The sequence below is a fragment of the Anastrepha ludens genome, chromosome 5, assembly GCF_028408465.1.
Source record: "Anastrepha ludens isolate Willacy chromosome 5, idAnaLude1.1, whole genome shotgun sequence".
Classification (NCBI taxonomy): domain Eukaryota; kingdom Metazoa; phylum Arthropoda; class Insecta; order Diptera; family Tephritidae; genus Anastrepha; species Anastrepha ludens.
In genome coordinates, this window is record NC_071501.1 from 13,065,129 (window position 1) to 13,082,838 (window position 17,710).

At 40.9% G+C, this 17,710-nt stretch overlaps 1 protein-coding gene across 3 annotated transcripts; it reads right to left on the reverse strand.

Annotated features, from left to right (window-relative positions):
* Nucleotides 1–4,679: 4,679 nt before the first annotated feature.
* On the reverse strand, nt 4,680–17,535 carry LOC128863782 (importin subunit alpha). 3 transcript variants are annotated; one of them, XM_054103120.1, is made up of 6 exons: nt 17,343–17,535; nt 16,749–16,855; nt 16,379–16,692; nt 15,743–16,313; nt 10,549–10,696; nt 4,680–6,258 (listed from the first exon to the last, which is right to left on the reverse strand). In XM_054103120.1, exons 2-6 carry the CDS (start codon nt 16,806–16,808, stop codon nt 5,789–5,791), a joined length of 1,563 nt encoding a protein of 520 aa, XP_053959095.1. In that variant the 5' UTR covers nt 16,809–16,855; nt 17,343–17,535; the 3' UTR covers nt 4,680–5,788. The 3 variants fall into 3 exon arrangements, with proteins under 3 accessions (XP_053959095.1, XP_053959097.1, XP_053959096.1); XM_054103122.1 differs by lacking the exon at nt 17,343–17,535 and adding an exon at nt 17,240–17,264; XM_054103121.1 differs by lacking the exon at nt 17,343–17,535 and adding an exon at nt 16,943–17,146.
* Nucleotides 17,536–17,710: the final 175 nt, after the last annotated feature.

A 17,710-nucleotide genomic window follows, 5' to 3' on the forward strand; every position in this document is an offset into this window, starting at 1 on the left:
CAGTAGAAACCGGTCCCAGTTCGCTGGCAACAGCGGTGCAGTCAACATCGCTCCGCGCATGAAAGCTGTTTTAAAAATGTGTAAGGATTTTGCAGTGGCGAAAATGCAGCCATCGTTGGTGCAACGTTACTCAATCAAATTTTGCGTAAAGCTAAACAAAACGAGTACCGAAACCATTGGGCTACTCAAGGAGGCTTACGGGGACAAATCTCTGTCCAGTGCCCAGGTAAAACGGTGGCACAAGTCGTTCAAGGAAGGCCGGAAGGACGTAGAAGACGAACAACGATCTGGAAGGCCTTCGGCGACGCAAACAGACAAAGATGTGAACCGGAGGGAAGATGGGGGTTCCGGTTCTTCCCCACCCTCCCTATAGCCCAGACCCGTCCCCTCCGGACTACTTCTTGTTCACGCGCCTGAAAAGAAAGCTGAAGAGGAGGCGTTTCGACTCCATTGAGGCGATCCAAAAAACTGTTTGCCAAAATTCCAATTTTTACTTTTTTTTTCTTTCCTTCGTTCAAGCACGAGTTTATGGTCTTAACTAAAACACTTATTTTTGTTTTTTCATTTTTGATGATCTTACGTACCTTTTTTTGAGGGGTCACCGGAAATGGCGTCACAATGGAAGAGTTTTAATTTCTTTTTTGAAAATTTCAGAAATTATTCTTTAAATATGTATATATGTATAAGACAGAAAAAAGTTTGAATTAAATAAATAAATTTTTACATAGAAAAAAATATTGAAAATAGGCCTTTTTTTACCCGACGAACCCCATGTAACCCCTTGAGCTAAGAAAAGCCAGGTCATCATCAATTTGGTAATAGGACTATGAATAAGTTCGTGCGGTTTTTTTTCGAAATTTGAAACTTTATTGACGTAAAATGGTTACAAATTTAATATTCAAAATATTGTCCATCGCTTACTACTACTTTTTCCCATCTTTCTGGCAATTCACGGATTCCCTTTGTGAAAAATTCGGTCGGTTTTGCCGCAATCCACGAATCGATCCATTTTTTGACTTCATCGTAATTACGGAAGTGCTGGTCAGCCAGGCCATGTTGCATCGATCGGAAGAGATAGTAATCGGATGGCGCAAGGTCTGGACTATACGGCGGGTGGGGTAGGACATCCCATTTGAGCGTTTCTAAGTATGTTTTGACCACTTGTGCAACATGTGGCCGAGCATTGTCATGTTGCAAAATAACTTTGTCGTGTCTATCGGCGTATTGCGGCCGTTTTTCTCGCAGTGCTCGGCTCAAACGCATCAATTGTCGTCGGTAGACATCCCCCGTAATCGTTTCATTCGGTTTCAGTAGCTCATAATACACAACACCCAGCTGGTCCCACCAGATACACAGCATAACCTTCAGGCCATGAATATTCTGCGCCGACGTCGATGTTGAAGCATGGCCAGGGTATCCATACGTTGCCCGACGTTTTGGATTGTCGTAATGGACCCACTTTTCATCGCCAGTCACAATTCGATGCAAAAAACCCTTTCTTTTGTGCCGTTGAAGCAGTTGTTCGCATGCCATAAAACGGCGTTCAACGTCTCTTGGCTTCAATTCATACGGCACCCAATGGCCTACCTTTCGGATCATTCCCATGGCTTTTAAACGTTTGGAAATGGTTGATTGATCAACTCCCAAAGTTTTTGCAACCTCTTCTTGCGTTTGAGCCGGATCTTGATCGAGCAATTCCTCCAATTCGGTATCCATGAACTTTGGCGGCGCACCCTCGCGTTCTTCGTCTTCCAAGCCAAAATCACCACTTTTAAAGCGTGCAAACCACTTCTGGCACGTTCGCTCAGATAGAGCATGCTCACCATAAACTTCCACCAAGATACGATGACTTTCGGCTGCTTTTTTCTTCATATTAAAATAATGAAGAAGAATTCCCCGCAAAAACACATTATTTGGCACGAAATTCGACATTTTCAAGTGTGGTAAAAATATTGTTGTTTACGCTTCAAATAAAAAACTTATACTGACGTTTGTGCCTTACGACAGTAGCTCTCCAATGAATGTTTGGAAATGTGGATCGATGGAATAATAATCAAGTTACGCCATCTGTTGTAAAACCGCACGAACTTATTCATAGTCCTATTACTTCCATCGTTCCATCGGACACGCGGACATCCTTTTGGCCGTCCACCGCCAATTACTGTTTCAAACTCCTTCTTGTAGAAATCGCATGATAACGGGTCACCTTGTCTGAAACCTCGAACGGTATTAAAAGGTTCGGCGAGGTCCTTTCCCATCTTAGAGGGACTTTGTGTGCTTTAAACTGTCAATAAAGCATAACAAGTTTCAAAAATTTTGCTGGGCTATGGATAATCTAAAGGTTGGTTAAATTTCAAGGGCCGATGTTGAATGTGAACCGCACCTAAACGACAGGCTTTTTTCTGCATTTCATTTGACATTTTTCAATTTCAGACTAACTCAATTTGAACCATGGAAAGATACACAATCGAGCAACACGTTAAAGTTATTCAGGCTTATTATGAAAACGGGCAACAGTGAATGACCAATTTTCGAAGAAAATCATCTTCAGTGATGAGGCACATTTTCACCTCAAGGGATTCGTCAATAAGCAGAATTGCCGCGTTTGGGCGAATGATAATCCAAAAGTGATTGCCGAAAAACCAATGCACCCACAAAGAGTGACTGTTTGGTGCGGTTTATGGGCCGGCGGCATCATTGGGCCGTATTTTTTTTCAAAATGAGGCCGGCCAGGCAGTTACTGTGAATAGTGTTCCCTATCGTGAGATGATATCGAACTTTTTATGGCCCGAATTGGAAGATATGGATGTGGACAATATGTGGTTTCAACAGGACGGTGCCACTTGTCACACAGCTAACGAAACAATGGCTCTTTTGCGCGAAAAATTTGATGGCCGAATAATCTCACGTCGCGGCGATGTCAATTGGCCACCAAGATCATGTGATTTGACACCGTTGGACTTTTTTCTTTGGGGTTATTTGAAGGAAAAAGTGTACGTCGATAAGCCAGCAACAATTCAAGAGCTAAAGGATGAGATAATTCGGCACATTAACGGCATAGAACCTCAATTATGCCTCAGCGTCATCGAAAATTTTGACCATCGGATGGAGGTGTGCCACCGAGGCCGCGGCGGCCATTTGGCCGATATTTTGTTTCATACGTAATTGAGTCATACCAATATTATCATAATAAAGAGAAATTACAACAATTTCCTAAAAAATTGTATTTTATTCAAAATCAACATCGGCCAAGATTGACAGCCAGGAAGGATTTAATCTATCAAAATTGCGTACCAAATTGTACTACCAGTTCTCCAAAATTGACTTAACTTATATGTTTGGCATGCGGGGATACCCCGTACGACTCTAACCACCTAATCACATGTCCACTTAAATCAACTCAATTAACACCCCCTCACTTTGCTCCCATCCTGTGGAAAATAGTCGGTTTCCCGAGTACACCGTTAAATGAGCATCATATTAATCAAGAATCTGTAAGCTGCTACAAAAGCATCAGGACTATGAGATGAAATCTTTATTCGGTGTTGCACTGTTAAAAATTCGACCATCCGAAGGAATTAGTCGCCCAGAAGATTTCAACATTGGTCAATAGTAGAGCAATCGTATTTCATGCGGGCAACGCCAGGCCACACAACGCCTCAGGAAGTGATTACCACGTGCTCCTTTTTTCCTTTTCGATTTTCTAGTCAAAAATGTATCTCAAGGCAACTGGTGGAAACAGACTTACCACTTTTTGCCAATGGAACCGAGGGTTTCTAGGAACGGCATCATGGAACCAACTTCAAAATGGTGGTTGGTGTTGTTGTTGTAGTAGTAAATAAGCCTTTTCCCACACATGTACAGGGAATGCTGCTGGGGTGGCAGTCAGTGGTCGAATACAAATTCGGGTCGTTCCGGTGAACCGACTGTTGCGAGAACGGCTAGAAGTGCATACTTCACCAATTATTGTGTATATATACACGCAAAGGAAACTTTTTACTTACAATGATAAGCTGGGTTCCTGTACACTTATATGTATGTAATGTACGAGGGCGGATCAATAAGTCCGTGACTTTTTGTATTTCTGACCTCTTTACTGAAATAGAAATACTGCTCCTGTCAACAGGCATCTGTCAGTTGACTCCTGTCAAAATTTGAACGTGCTGCGTTTGTTAGTTTGTGTTTTATAGCTACCTTTAACAGACTACCCAGTAATTTGAGGAGAAAATGGAAAAAACTGAATTTCGTGTGCTTATTAAACCGATTCACCCTTAGAAACCCACTGTTTCGACTGTTGTTTGGTCTCTGGTGTGTGGTGATGGATCCATGTTTCGTCCACGGTTACAAAACGGCGCATAAACTCCTCCATATTGCGATTAAACAACGCCAAACCTGCCTGTGAAGTTGTTACACGATTGCGTTTGTGGTCGACTGTGAATTACTGGGTAGTCTGATAAAGGTAGCTGTAAAACACAAACTAACTGACGCAGCACGTTCAAATTTTGACAGGAGTCAATTGACAGATGCCTGTTGACAGGGGCAGTATTTCTATTTCAGTAAAGAAGTCAGAAATACAAAAAGTCGCGGACTTATTGATCCTCCCTCGTAGTTATAGCTTTCTTTGTGGTAAGATGAACAAAATTACCCGTTGCACCAAAACAAAAAGTTCCAAAACCAATTTGTTATATATTTTAATTACCTGAATGATTTATTTTATATTATTATATATGTATGTACAGGTTGGTTGAAAAGTATTGAAAGCAACAATAAAATGTGCATTTTTAAATATAATTAATTTTTTGATCACTGATTCATATTTTTTGGAAGCCCACCTATGTGGCTTTAGCTCCACGCGTAGTTGAAAATGAACGAGCGGATTCCTTTAACACTTTTACCATTTTTTTATGAATTTCTTTTGCTTATAAAGCTTCTAAAACGAAGAATTTTATCACTACACGATGCATTGGTGCTTTCCCTTGTACAGAAATTTACTGACACCTCAACTTCAGATGGCTCGCAGAAGAAGAATGAATTTGTAGATGGAAATACAAATTTTTATATGATCAAAGAAAATATGAAAGATTGAAATGGTGTACAAATTTGCACTCCTCTACCGGTGCATAGGTGCCGCTTTCGATACTTTCCAGCCAACCAAAGTAGTTTTACAATTATTTTTTATGTGGTGACTTCAACATGATTAAATAATATAGTAGCCAGCTATAATAATATGGTACGTGCATTACTAAACATTATTAAAAAAATAGATTTAGATGGCAATAACGAGCTCGAATTAAAATACAACATTATTTCTCGAAAGAACTCCAATTGTGCTTACAAATGTAATTAAGTAAATGGAATAAGTGTGGAATAAAACAAACATGGGAATAAAATAAAATTGTGTGTATGAAGAAAGACGCATGAAGTGTAAACAAATTGAGCAATGAATGCAAACTAAATGGGATTTGGATGTGGATGGGATTTGCTAGAGAAAAGTGGCGCAAGCAATAAAAAAAATACAAGATGTGTTGACGATCAGCATCATCACAGCGAATACATAAAACATTGAGAAATGTGAACACTTGACTTGTTTGCATGCAGATATTTTAAGGTCTAAAAGCAAAAGAAAAAAAAACCACGATTACATCGAATAGCAATTCCCGGCTTGTATGCTGCCAAAACCATTAACTGAACATACAAACACCATTCTCGATGATTTTGCAGCGCGCTGTGCGATGCACACACACCCACCCAACCCACACGAACACCTGTGTACGACGACTTGGGGCAACTAAAACGAGAAACCACCTTTCGGCGTGCTCGATTCAGCCGTATTAAATTCGAGCGTGCCATTAACCTCCTGCGGCGCTAATGCGGCCTCTGCTTCATCATTTGAGCCGAAGTATGCATCCACCATTGCGAAGGCTTTCTGGTATATCTCCTCATTTTCATGCTCCTGCAATTTCTCCAACTTATCCAAACCGCCCATCTCCTCGACCATCAAACAGAGATTCTCTGTGCTGCCTAATTTTTCGGCCAATACAAATAGATTTGAAAGCCCCATAAGCACTACCTTAACGGTGCGTGCATCCTGTGCATCGAGTAAATCACAGAATGGTTTCAATATTTGGTATTTCTCAATAAGATCGATTATTTGTTCCGGTGTGCCACTAGTGGTGGTATTTGTAATGGCCCAAGCTGCCTCTTTCTGCGATTTGAAATCACCACCCTGCAATACGTCACGTATGTTCGAGAATAGACCTGGGGATTTGGGAGAAATTAAAAATCTTAGTTAAAATACAACTAAAGGAAAATTTCCAGTGAATTTTAGAGAGCGAAAAAGTACTGTATTTAGAGAGGAAAGTGCATAATTAGAAATATAGTGAATTATAAACAAAAAGGAGACAGCAGAAGGATATCGAGATAACGAGAAAGAGGGAAATATAAAAAAAATATATAGTAAAAATGGAGAATATAAAAAATAGAAAAATTTAATATTTAGAATAATAGAATTAAAAAAATAATTAAAAACTAAATTTAAAATATAATTAAAAACTAAATTTAAAATATAATTAAAAACTAAATTTAAAATATAATTAAAAACTAAATAAAAACTAAATTAAAAACAAAATTAAAAAGAAAAATTAAAAATATAATTAAAAACTAAATTAAAAAAAAAAAGTTAAAAAGAAAAATTAAAAATATAATTAAAAACTAAAAAAAAATATAATTAAAAACTAAAAAAAAAATAGAATTAAAAACTAAATTAAAAATAGAATTAAAGACTAAATAAAAAAAAATTAAAAACAAAGTTAAAAGAAAACATTCAAAAATTCCATTTCAAGCATACTTTTTCACACAATTAATATAATAGTTTTTTGTTATTGTAGCAATATAAAAAAATTCCCAACAACACTCAGTTCTGACAGTTCCTGACATGATAAAACCCCCCCAAATCGTTCCAGTAATGAATAACCAATTTTCGGGGGATCGGCCGTATGGATACTAAATGTGGGCTCAAATCGATGCAGCTTTTGTTGTTGTGGTAACAAGTAGAACTTATTTTAGTTATTTATTTATTTTCATGAGAACTAGTTAAGAATAATTAATCTACTAAAGAACAAAACAAAAAAAAAAAGCACTGACTACTACGGCCTTCGATTCGGCTATTCGAGGCTAGTAACCCACGACAGTCGGCTCTAAGTTACCGGAACGACTCGGATTTATATCCGCGTTTTCCCCTTACATGTATGAGAAATGTTTATGCTACTATAACAACAACAACAACTAACTTCATAGCGGTGAAAAGTTGCTAGCAACATGGATTGTCAAATGAGAAGAAACGTAAAATTTATGAGCATCGCCATGAAAGCAATTGGGAAATTTTTGTATGAAAATTAAAAAAAATTAAGATATTACTATCTTCCTACATTTTTTTTTTTAAACAAGCAATCTGTTTGCCGCCGCCGGCGGCCGCCGTAGCCGAATGGGTTGGTGCGCGACTACCATTCGGAATTCACAGAGAGAACGTCGGTTCGAATCTCGGTGAGACACCAAAATTAAGAAAAACATTTTTCTAATAGCGGTCGCCCTCGGCAGGCAATGGCAAACCTCCGAGTGTATTTCTGCCATGAAAAAGCTCCTCATAAAAATATCTACCGTTCGGAGTCAACTCGAAACTGTAGGTCCCTCCATTTGTGGAACAACATCAAGGCGCACACCACAAATACGAGGAGGAGCTCGGCCAAACACTCAAAAAAGGTGTACACGCCAATTATATATATATAATCGGTTTGCCACGCTTAAATAAAAAAGTATCCTGTACTAGTTATTTTTTACCTTGATTTTACATTTTTGCTCTAACCTGTTTATCGAGTTTATTACCCGCTTTATGCTGTACTCTGTGATATTAATTTTTCCGACAAAAGCTCGCCCATAAATGTTTAGGGCATGCTACTGAGTGTCCTTAACCGAAAATAATTCTGATTCCTTGTGTTAACCGCAGTTGTTGTTCATGTTGTTGTGGTAACAGTAACTTTGCCTGTCAGTGTAGTGGTTGTCTTCGACTAACTCATCTAACGGTAGGCCCAGGAAACTTGCTGTTTCGACAGGTTGGGTCCAGAGGGAGACGAGTGTTAGATGAGTGAGTTTGATGGGGCATGCGAAAAAGTGATTAGTTTCGTGCGGGGTGTCTTCACATGCCGGGCATATGTTTAGTATGTCGCGGTCGATTCTGGATAGGTAGGAGTTTAACCTGCTACAATATCCAGAAAGTAATTGTGGCAAGGTTACACGGAACTCTTGGGAATGTTGAAGCTCTTCGTCTGCAATGGGTGGTGATTGGACTCCGATTACGACATTCGGGGGTCGGAAGCTTAAGAAGGTGGTAAGAGTCTCCCGATGGATTTCGTTAATTGTCTGTCTGTACACTAGCCGATCCAGTAATTGTCGGACTGTTTTGTCCTGGATCTCGGCCGCATAATTGAGGAGGCGGCTCCGGACGTGCTTGGGAGACGGCTCAGGCTCAAGCAGGTGTCTGCATGGGTGGAAGCTGCGGTAACACCCTAACAGGAACTGTTTGCTGAACAGTTTATTATGTTCTTTTACAGAGATGTTGTTGTTGTTGTTGCTGTAGCAGCATAAACAATCCCCATACATATACTGGGATTTCTTCTGAAGTGACAGTCCTTCGCCGGATATAAATCCGGGTCGTTCCGGTTACGTAGAACCGACTGCCGTGGGAACGCTTTTACAGGGCCTCTTAAAGTAAAGGGGTTTTCAATTGGCGCGGGTCGATTTTGGCGCCCTGTGGCAGCCATTTTGTTTTGGTGACATCTGTCAAATCTTTTGTTTATTATTCAGTTGTTTATGCCAAATCATCATGGCAAGTTACACGATTGAACAGCCCGTTCAAATGATAAAACTTTATTATCAAAATGAGTGTTCATTAACGCAAACGTTGCGCGCATTGCGCCCATTTTTCGGTAGACGTGGTGGCCCTTCCAATTTATTATGGCCCATATTGAGCCATATGGACCTAGACGACATGTGGTTCCAGCAGGACGGCGCTACGTGCCACACAGCAAACGCCATTTTATTCCATTTCAACATCTACCCGCCCTTATTGGAAAACCCTTTATATGTTGTAGTGGGGGCATCAGAAGCATCCTGCCACAGTTCTAATGACAGTTTTTTGACAAGTCTGTAGCTTCGTCGACATCAACATTTCTTTGTCTTTGCCCCAAATGCGGCCGGCAAGCGATTTGAGGAACTTGTTGCGATTTTGGGATTTAGTGGCAATAGCGGTTGTATGCGCTGCGAAGGAGAGCAAACTGTCGAAGGTAACTCCCAAGATTTTGAGGTCGTTAACATTCAGAATTGGTGTGTCATCGACTTTTAGCTAAGTTGCAGTTTGACCTCCTTTGTCCAAGATGGTGAAGAGGTCCGCCGTGGACTTCGTGGGGGAAAGTTGTAGGTTCCTCGCAGTGAAGAAGCGAGAAAGGCAGGTGAGTTACCTTTAACGTGCAGTCGTCAGCGTAGGAGACGAAGGAGACTAGCCCTGTTAACCGCAGTTGTTTTTGTTGGCGGTGGGTCTTTTTAGTTTATGTTGACTTCGAAAACAAATAATTTTTTTATGAAAATTTTGACGTCATAAAAGGCCTCTGAGGGTTGTCATTTCCTGCCAAGGAACGAACATTGTTAGAATAAAATGTCTTTCATTTGATTTAGTCCAGTAGACAATTATGTTGTCTGCCTTGTTTTTCGCACACTTGTTTTATAGATATTCATGATCTACATCTTGTTATTTTTATTATATTTATTATCTTAGTTCATTTTGTTATTGTACTAATAAATAGTTAATTAAATAAATAAATTAAATGTGTGAAAAATTCCTTTATCATTTCCATAAAAGTAAATTGGTGAATTGCTTCTTCCAGCAGTTGTAAATTCAATAACTAAACTCAAAAATTACACAAAATAAAGCAATGCTCGAATGACCTATTTACAAATAAACCATTGCCGTATTATGGATGCAATTATTTTCTTGCACTACTCCACTGTCCTATTTACTTTTTCCTTTGTTTATTTTCAGGTGGAATAGTTTTAATTTAATTTTTCATTTTTGCGGTTTAACTGTTTATTTGTACACACAAGTGCACGCAAAAAGTAGATTAGTTAATTAAAGTCATGTCTGCCACTAGAAACATTCATTCACTTTACTATGGCCGATTTTCATGCACACAAATATTTATACTCTACTCTGCCAGCTAGATTTGTTTTTCATTACACTTCGCTTCTCACCCACCCAGCAAAACTCATAAATATGTACGCACAAACATTCAACCACCCAACCACCCAACTACTCCTCTACTAACTAGCTTGGCACAATCAAACATTCTTCATCTATTCATCAACTAGGCAACTAAAAAAAATCGCATTCAAGTCCTTCACTCCACAAAAGAGTTTACAAACGGAACATAAATAGAGAAGAAACAAAAACAATACAGCAAAAAAGGAAACAAAAATATAAAAATACAAACATAAACTTACCAGCATCGAAAACGGCCTGAATCTGCTTCTGATTTCCGGCTGTGATATTACTAACCGTCCAGGCAGCCTCCTTCACAATATTATTCTTTGGATGCATCAGCAGAACACCCAATCGGGGTAAGGCGCCGGCTTCAATAACTGCGTCTGTCTAAGGGGTTGGGTTTGTTGGTGACAGCAGTTGGTATTAAATTTCACGCAGGTATTGGCAGGCAACCAGCGACGGTAAATAACAAAAACAAATCAAGGAGAGGAGAAAAGAAGGGGAAGTGCAAAATGAATTTATATTTTCTTTACTTTTTAGAATACAAATAAAGTAGCAAATATGCAAATGAAATTTGGCAAACGCCAAAGGGTATGCAAATAAATAAAAATTAAGATAAAAATGTTGCAGCGAATTTGAGGATTAAACAAAAAAAAAAGCAAAACTACCTCCAAATGTAGTATAAGCAAGGTGCCAAGTAATTTTTGCAAATTGAAATGCAAAAGTGGCACTTTAGCTAGAGGCTTAGACTGAACTCAGGAATTAAGTTACAAATAAGAGACAGATATACATATCGGAATACTAAATAAGTCACAAATTTGGCACAATATACAAAAATACAATTTTGAAAATGTTGTTGGTGTGGCAGCTCACAAATACCTGCTTAGAGCAACGAAACCATCAGCCGCAAACCTGAATATTATTCAACAGCAACACCGCGCGAAAAGTGCTTCCCGTATCGAAGGCGTATGACAAAAGAGAGAGAGAGGGGCGTTAGATGAGTAACCTCCATATACCGGAGATATATCGAGTTTGCCGAGATCTATTTCCACAACATAAATACACCAATGATAAACCCTAATTTGAAATGGCTAGTCGGTCTGCCATGAAAAAGCTCCTCATAAAAAACCAATAGGTTAGGTTACGCTAGGTTAAATGGCTGCCCTAGCTAAGGGCTCACTTGGACAAATATTAAAAATTCGTCCGTTGTGGTGCCATACATGGGAGAGGAGAAAGGAGAAGGGAAGGAAGGAGGAGCCTTGGGATTAGAGACGATGATGACCATACATTTTACGCCGACGCCGGCGGTGGCTGATTTGCGTTCGTAGTTAGCCGCAACAAGCTACTGATGAACTTCACCAAATTTATGATATTTACACCGGCTATATCCGCAGGCGTAGCGAAAAAGTGAGAGCCCAGATGTCTAAGTCTTTGCCAGACGAAAGCAGGGCAGCTGAGAAGATGTTGAGATGATTCCACCTCGTCCTCCAGACAGTTTCTGCACAACGGACTTGAGGCAATCCCAAGTCTCACGGCATGAACACCTAACGGACAATGTCCGGTAAAGATGCCCACCAAATTCGAGAGCTGGGGCTTTGTTAGCCTTAGGAGTTCCCTTGAGCGTCTCCGATCTACCCGGGGCCAGAAGGATCTCGCGACCTTGCACGTTTGCGCACTAGCCCAGCGCTCGCTGAGTTCACTCGAGGCCCATCTTTCCCCAGGTTCTCAGGGGAACCCCAATTCTCTCATTTCGCGACGAAACCGTCTTCAAAGTTCCCTGTCTAACCTGCTCATCAGCCCAGTAGTTTCCCTCTATGCCGCTGTGACCGGGAACCCAAATGAGCCTGATGACGAAGTATTCGGATGCAATCGAAAGAGAAGCCAGTCATTCCCCGACCAATCTCGAAAACACAAACAACGAGCCCAAGGCTGTAATTGCCGTTTGGCTATCGGAGTAAATATTTACTTCCTTAACGGTAATTACAGAGGTAAGCAACCAGTCCGCCGCTTCCTTAATTGCGGATACCTCCGCTTGGAAAACACTACAGTGGTCCGGGAGCCTAAATTTAAGTTTGATGGGAGGCTCCGTACAGAATACTCCCCCACCAACCCTTCCGTCCAATTTCGAGCCATCCGTGAACATGTTTGCCATGCCTTGCCGCCAAATGTTGCACCCCGCCCACTCATCCCTTGAGGGAATGTGAGTAGAAAAAAGTCCGCTCGGACCTAGAGTGGATGTACAGTGATCCAGCACCATGGGGATGAACTCAAAGTTTTTAAGAATGCAGAGTGTCCGTAACTTAGTCTAGCCTCTGGCCCGAACACCTTAGTCTGATTGCGGCGCGTGCAGCGGTAGTTTTTCCTACAATGTCCACGGGTGCCACATTCAGCATAGTGTTAAGCGCTAAAGTAGGAGTGGTACGGAGCGCCCCACTGCTTCCAATGAGGGCAGACCTGTGTACCCTCTCCAGCTTTTAACTGATACTATCCGTTCTAGCGAGTTCCACCAGTCAAAGGGTCCGTATAGCAAGATTGGATTTATAATCGTGTTATAAAGCCAAAAAGTGACTTTAGGCGAGAGGCCCATCTTTTGCCGATAGCGCCCCTGCAACCACACAAGGTGACATAAGACCTCTATCAAGGATGAGTCCCAGGTACTTCACCTTGTCAGAGAGCACCAATGGAGCGCCTGCTATTGAGGGGAGAAACCCACTTGCTATTTTGTATTTCCTCGTATATAAGACAAGCTCCGTCTTCAGAGGATTTATCGATAGGCCGCAATTTGCGGTCCAATTTATAACTAGATTCAGATAACCCTGCATCAGTTCCATCAGAGTATCTAGAAACTTGCCTCTGACAGTAAGTGCCACGTCATCCATGTAGGCAATTACCTTACAGCCCGTCCCCTCCAGCTCCTCCAGCAGATCGTTAAGTACGGCAATCCAGAGTAGTGGCGAGAGAACACCGCCTTGCGGAGTGCCTCTGTTCACTTGCCGGCGGAGAGAGGTGTCACCCCATTCTGCCACCACCGTTCTATCGCTAAGCATCGTGTGGATAAGCCTTATAAGTTCGGTTCCTACTCCTAGTTTACCTATCGACCTGGTGATTGCCTCCGGGAGGACATTATTAAAAGCCCCCTCAATGTCGAGTAAGGCACCTACAGTGAACTCCTTCCGGTGGAGGGACACCGCGATGTCCTTAACAATTGTATGCAAAGCAGACTCTACCGATCTGCCTTTACAGTAAGCATGTTGAGCGTACGATAAACGCCCCCGAGGAATTTCACTCCTTATGTGCAGATCAATCAGCCTCTCCAGGGCTTTTAGCAGGAACGAGGAGAGACTGATTGGTCTGAAATCCTTAGGGGATACATGTGAAATTTTACCTTCCTTGGGTATGAAAGTAACTCTCGCAGCCCTCCAAGTTCTGGGTATGAATACCCTATCTATGTAGCTCGCGTAGATAGGAAGAAGCCAATGACACGATACCTCAGCAGATTTCTGCAGTTGAGCCGGTATAATGCCATCGGCCACAGGTGACTTGAAGGGCTTGAAAGAGTCAATTGCCCAAGCCAGGTGTCGCTTGTTCAGCCAGCGGTGGTGGGTGCGTGGAGTGCTATGCATCCTATCCCAGCCGATATTAAGCGAGTCCGGATTTGTCGGAAAATGGGCGTCAAGAAGTAACCTGAGTGACTCCTCGCTGCTCATGGTCCAGCACACCAAGCTGTCTTTGAGGTACCCCATAGGTGTGGAATTCCTCGAGAGAATACGTCTGAATCTCGCGGACTCATAACAGCCTTCCACGCTTTCGCAGAATCTACGCCATGAGTCTCGCTTCGCTTTCCTAATTTCGGACTTGTAAATTCCCAGCCCTACTTTGTACAGTTCCCATCCCGAGGGAGACTTAATTATTCTAGCTCTATTAAAGAGCCGCCTACATGAAGCCCTGATTTCCGTGAGCTCGGTTGTCCACCAAGGCGGCTTTTCCTTTTTGGGGGGCGGTCTTAGCGGGCAAGCGCTCTCGAGAGCTCTGTTACACGAGGCGGTGAATGTCTCCACCAATACATCTATAGATTCTTCCGAGTGATCCGCAATTCGTTCCGGTGCATCCTGAAGGAAAACCTGCAGGTTTCTGCAGTATAGGTCCCAGTCCGTGCTCCTAAGGTTCCTGTAGGAGAATCTATTCGGTTTGATTTCATTCAGAGAAAACTGGATGTATCTGTGATCCGAAAAGGAATGAGCGCAGAGCACCCTCCAATCAGATATTCGATACAACACCAATAAGGTCCCTCTATTTGTGGAACAACATCAAGACGCACACCACAAATAAGAGGAGCTCGGCCAAACACCCGAAAATGGTATAAGTTACAATTATTTATTTCTATTTCTAGTTGGCGCTGTTGTATATTAATATAGTTTTTCAGTGCGATTTACAATATTAATGGTTTCTAAATAGTGTGTGATTATTGAAAGCGCTTGTACCATACAGGAATTTTCATATACGTAAACTGCACAGGAACAACAAATATTTTTGGTAATCCATTAAAAAAGTAAGGAAATCGTATGTATGAAATTCGTTTGAGAAAATGCCGAAATAAAAGCAACAAAATTTTCTCAGCACTCAAACCTCTTTGAAAGAATTTCACCACCTGCAGCGTAGCAATTTCAACTAAAACGACAGCGCAACTACTAGCCGGCACATTTACTACCTTCATCAACATGCTAATCCGCGAATCCAAAGTGAAAATTCGTAAATATTCATTTCCCATTTGTGAAATGCGCAGATTATGCAGCAGCGAAAGCAACTTCAACGGAAAACAGCAACCCCAACCCAATAAGTATCAGGAAGCTTTTACCACACACAGCCTTCTCGTGTGCCTTCATTAGCTACTAGTAAAGTACCAGCAGTCCGACTTTTGCCCCACCACTCTCCCCTCACACTTATATTCAGTAGCTTTCTCGCAATTTTTATGCAGATCTGTGTCAAGTAATCGACGCCAGCTTTGGATTCATATGCAAATTTGCACGCACATAGTAATGCAAAAACTGAAGGGCTCATCTCTGAAACGTCTGTGGACGTAATGCTGAGCATATCGCCAAATGATGGTCGTAGTAACCCGATTGTCGGAATGATATTCGACTACATAAATTAATTGAGGTGGCGAAAATATACTGCTGCAGTGAAATTTTAGCTAAAAGCAACTTGCTTAGTAGGCAGAGAGTAGAAACTTCCACTCCAGTTTTTAATCTGCAATGGCACATTGCCTTTGCTGGAATTCTTATATATGCATACGCGATATGTTGGTTTTCGTGTGTTTTTTTCAAACACACATTGGAGCTGTATGACCGAGTCAACATAGTTGAACAATTGCTTTGTAAATGTAATCAGAAATCTAATTTCTATTCGCCTCAAACCCCCCATTTGTTTACTCACCTGATAATCAGTGCCGGTAACTATATTACCAACAGTACGCAATGCCGGCACAATTATTGTTTGCTCGTTAGTGCCAAGTAGTGAGACTAAGCGTGGCACTGCGCCAGTATCGACTACTGCTTGGATTTTTTGGTTTTCATCATCCGTCACATAGGATAGGGCCCAACAGGTATCGGCCAGCACTTGTACGTCCTCACTTAAGAGTAACTGTGATAGCACAGGCAGCAATTGTTTGATATTTTCAAATGAAGGCGATGGATTTTTGTTGCGACACAAATTAGACATCAGCCAGACTATGTTGCGCACAAACGTCATTTCCGTTTGCTTGTTTATCAAACCAAGTAAGCCATCCACCACATTATTTTGGATGACAATGTCACGTGCAAACGCGCCATCTCCAGCTATGTTACCCAATGCCCATACAGCCTGTTCAGCTAAATGTGCCGACTCGGACTTGAGTAGAGCAATGAAATGCGGCACAGCATTTGCTTCAATAACACAGCGAGTCTGTTCCGAAGTACCAGAAGCGATGTTCGTAAGCGCCCAGGCAGCCTCAAATTGCAATACGGGGCTAGAAAAGTATGATGGGGAATAAGTGAAATTGTAAGATGATGTTCAGCTTTTGCTGTTGCTTACTTTTCAACACTCTGCAGGAATCGTATGCAAATAGGCACTAAACCATGTGATATCATTACATCAATAGGTGGATTACGCTCCCGACTTAGCATTTTACGTGCCGATTGCAAACCTAAGAATTGACGATCAACATTATCACTATTCATGGCAGCAACCATTTCCTCGATGGTCATTTGTACTGGGGATTGGGCATTGGACTCTTTCAGAGGCGATACAATGTCCTCTTCATTGATGTTGCGTCGCTTGAACAGTTGATCTTCTTTCTTTGATTTACGCAACTCTACAGTGACCTCATGCCGGCGCATGCGTGAGTCCTGTGAACAAAATTTTGATCATTGCAAGAATTTCTGTGTAATCGCACCATACTAACCTGTGTATTGATGGAGTTGGATTTGTAAGAACTGAGACGAGATGCATCGGATTTGCTCATTTTGACAACAATGAATATAAGTGCAGCAAATGGTAGTAAAAGCAAAACTGAAAATGTTAATACAAACAAAAATTCAATTAAAAACTATTTTTTAATTTCGATATAATTCACGGTTCAATTATTGAATTATTCACCTAATATCGAATTATTCAATTGTTATTGAATCATAAATCATTTCAATCGGTTACATTTGTCTTATTTTCTAGATGCAGCATAAAATTATGTTAGTTTCAAGATCCAGTTACTCCAAACGGCCGCCGAAGTTTAATTTAGAAAATGGCTGACCAGGTTATGAAAAAGTCCTTAATGCACCGAAAGTGCAGCAGAAAGTATTGAAAGGCAAATAATCGCGCAATATTCCAATATTTTTCCATACAAAGCAGCATAAGTTCTAAATATATGAACTTCATTTAGATTCTAATGTGCCATACCTTGGATTTTTCACTGAATTCGGCTTCTCTAATCAATATAACCACTTTTCCAAATTTAACAAAAGGACGCGAATATTTGAACCTACTTTTCGGCAAAACTTACCTCTTTCAATTAAACTACACTGATTTTCTTATAGCTTATGTAAATACACGTTTCGTTGGTGTTTCTTAGATAATTAACGGCAAATTCAATTGCTAAAGACTAATATTTAAAATCTTTTTAAAACTTGATAAGTAAAATGTAACTCGCACGTCGTTCGATTGCCCGCTTTTTGCTAAAAATGCCGTTTGAAAATTTCAAATTATTCTTTCCCCCTCTCAATACGGCTGTGGAGACTTTTATGCATGCACGTTTTTTTTTTTGCTTTTGTTTTGTTGTATGCAATTTTTATTTTCAGCAGCTCTACAAAATGTACAACACAAAAAGGGCGCAAAAGTAAATCATTACTCCAACAAGATCTGTGTGGGTGG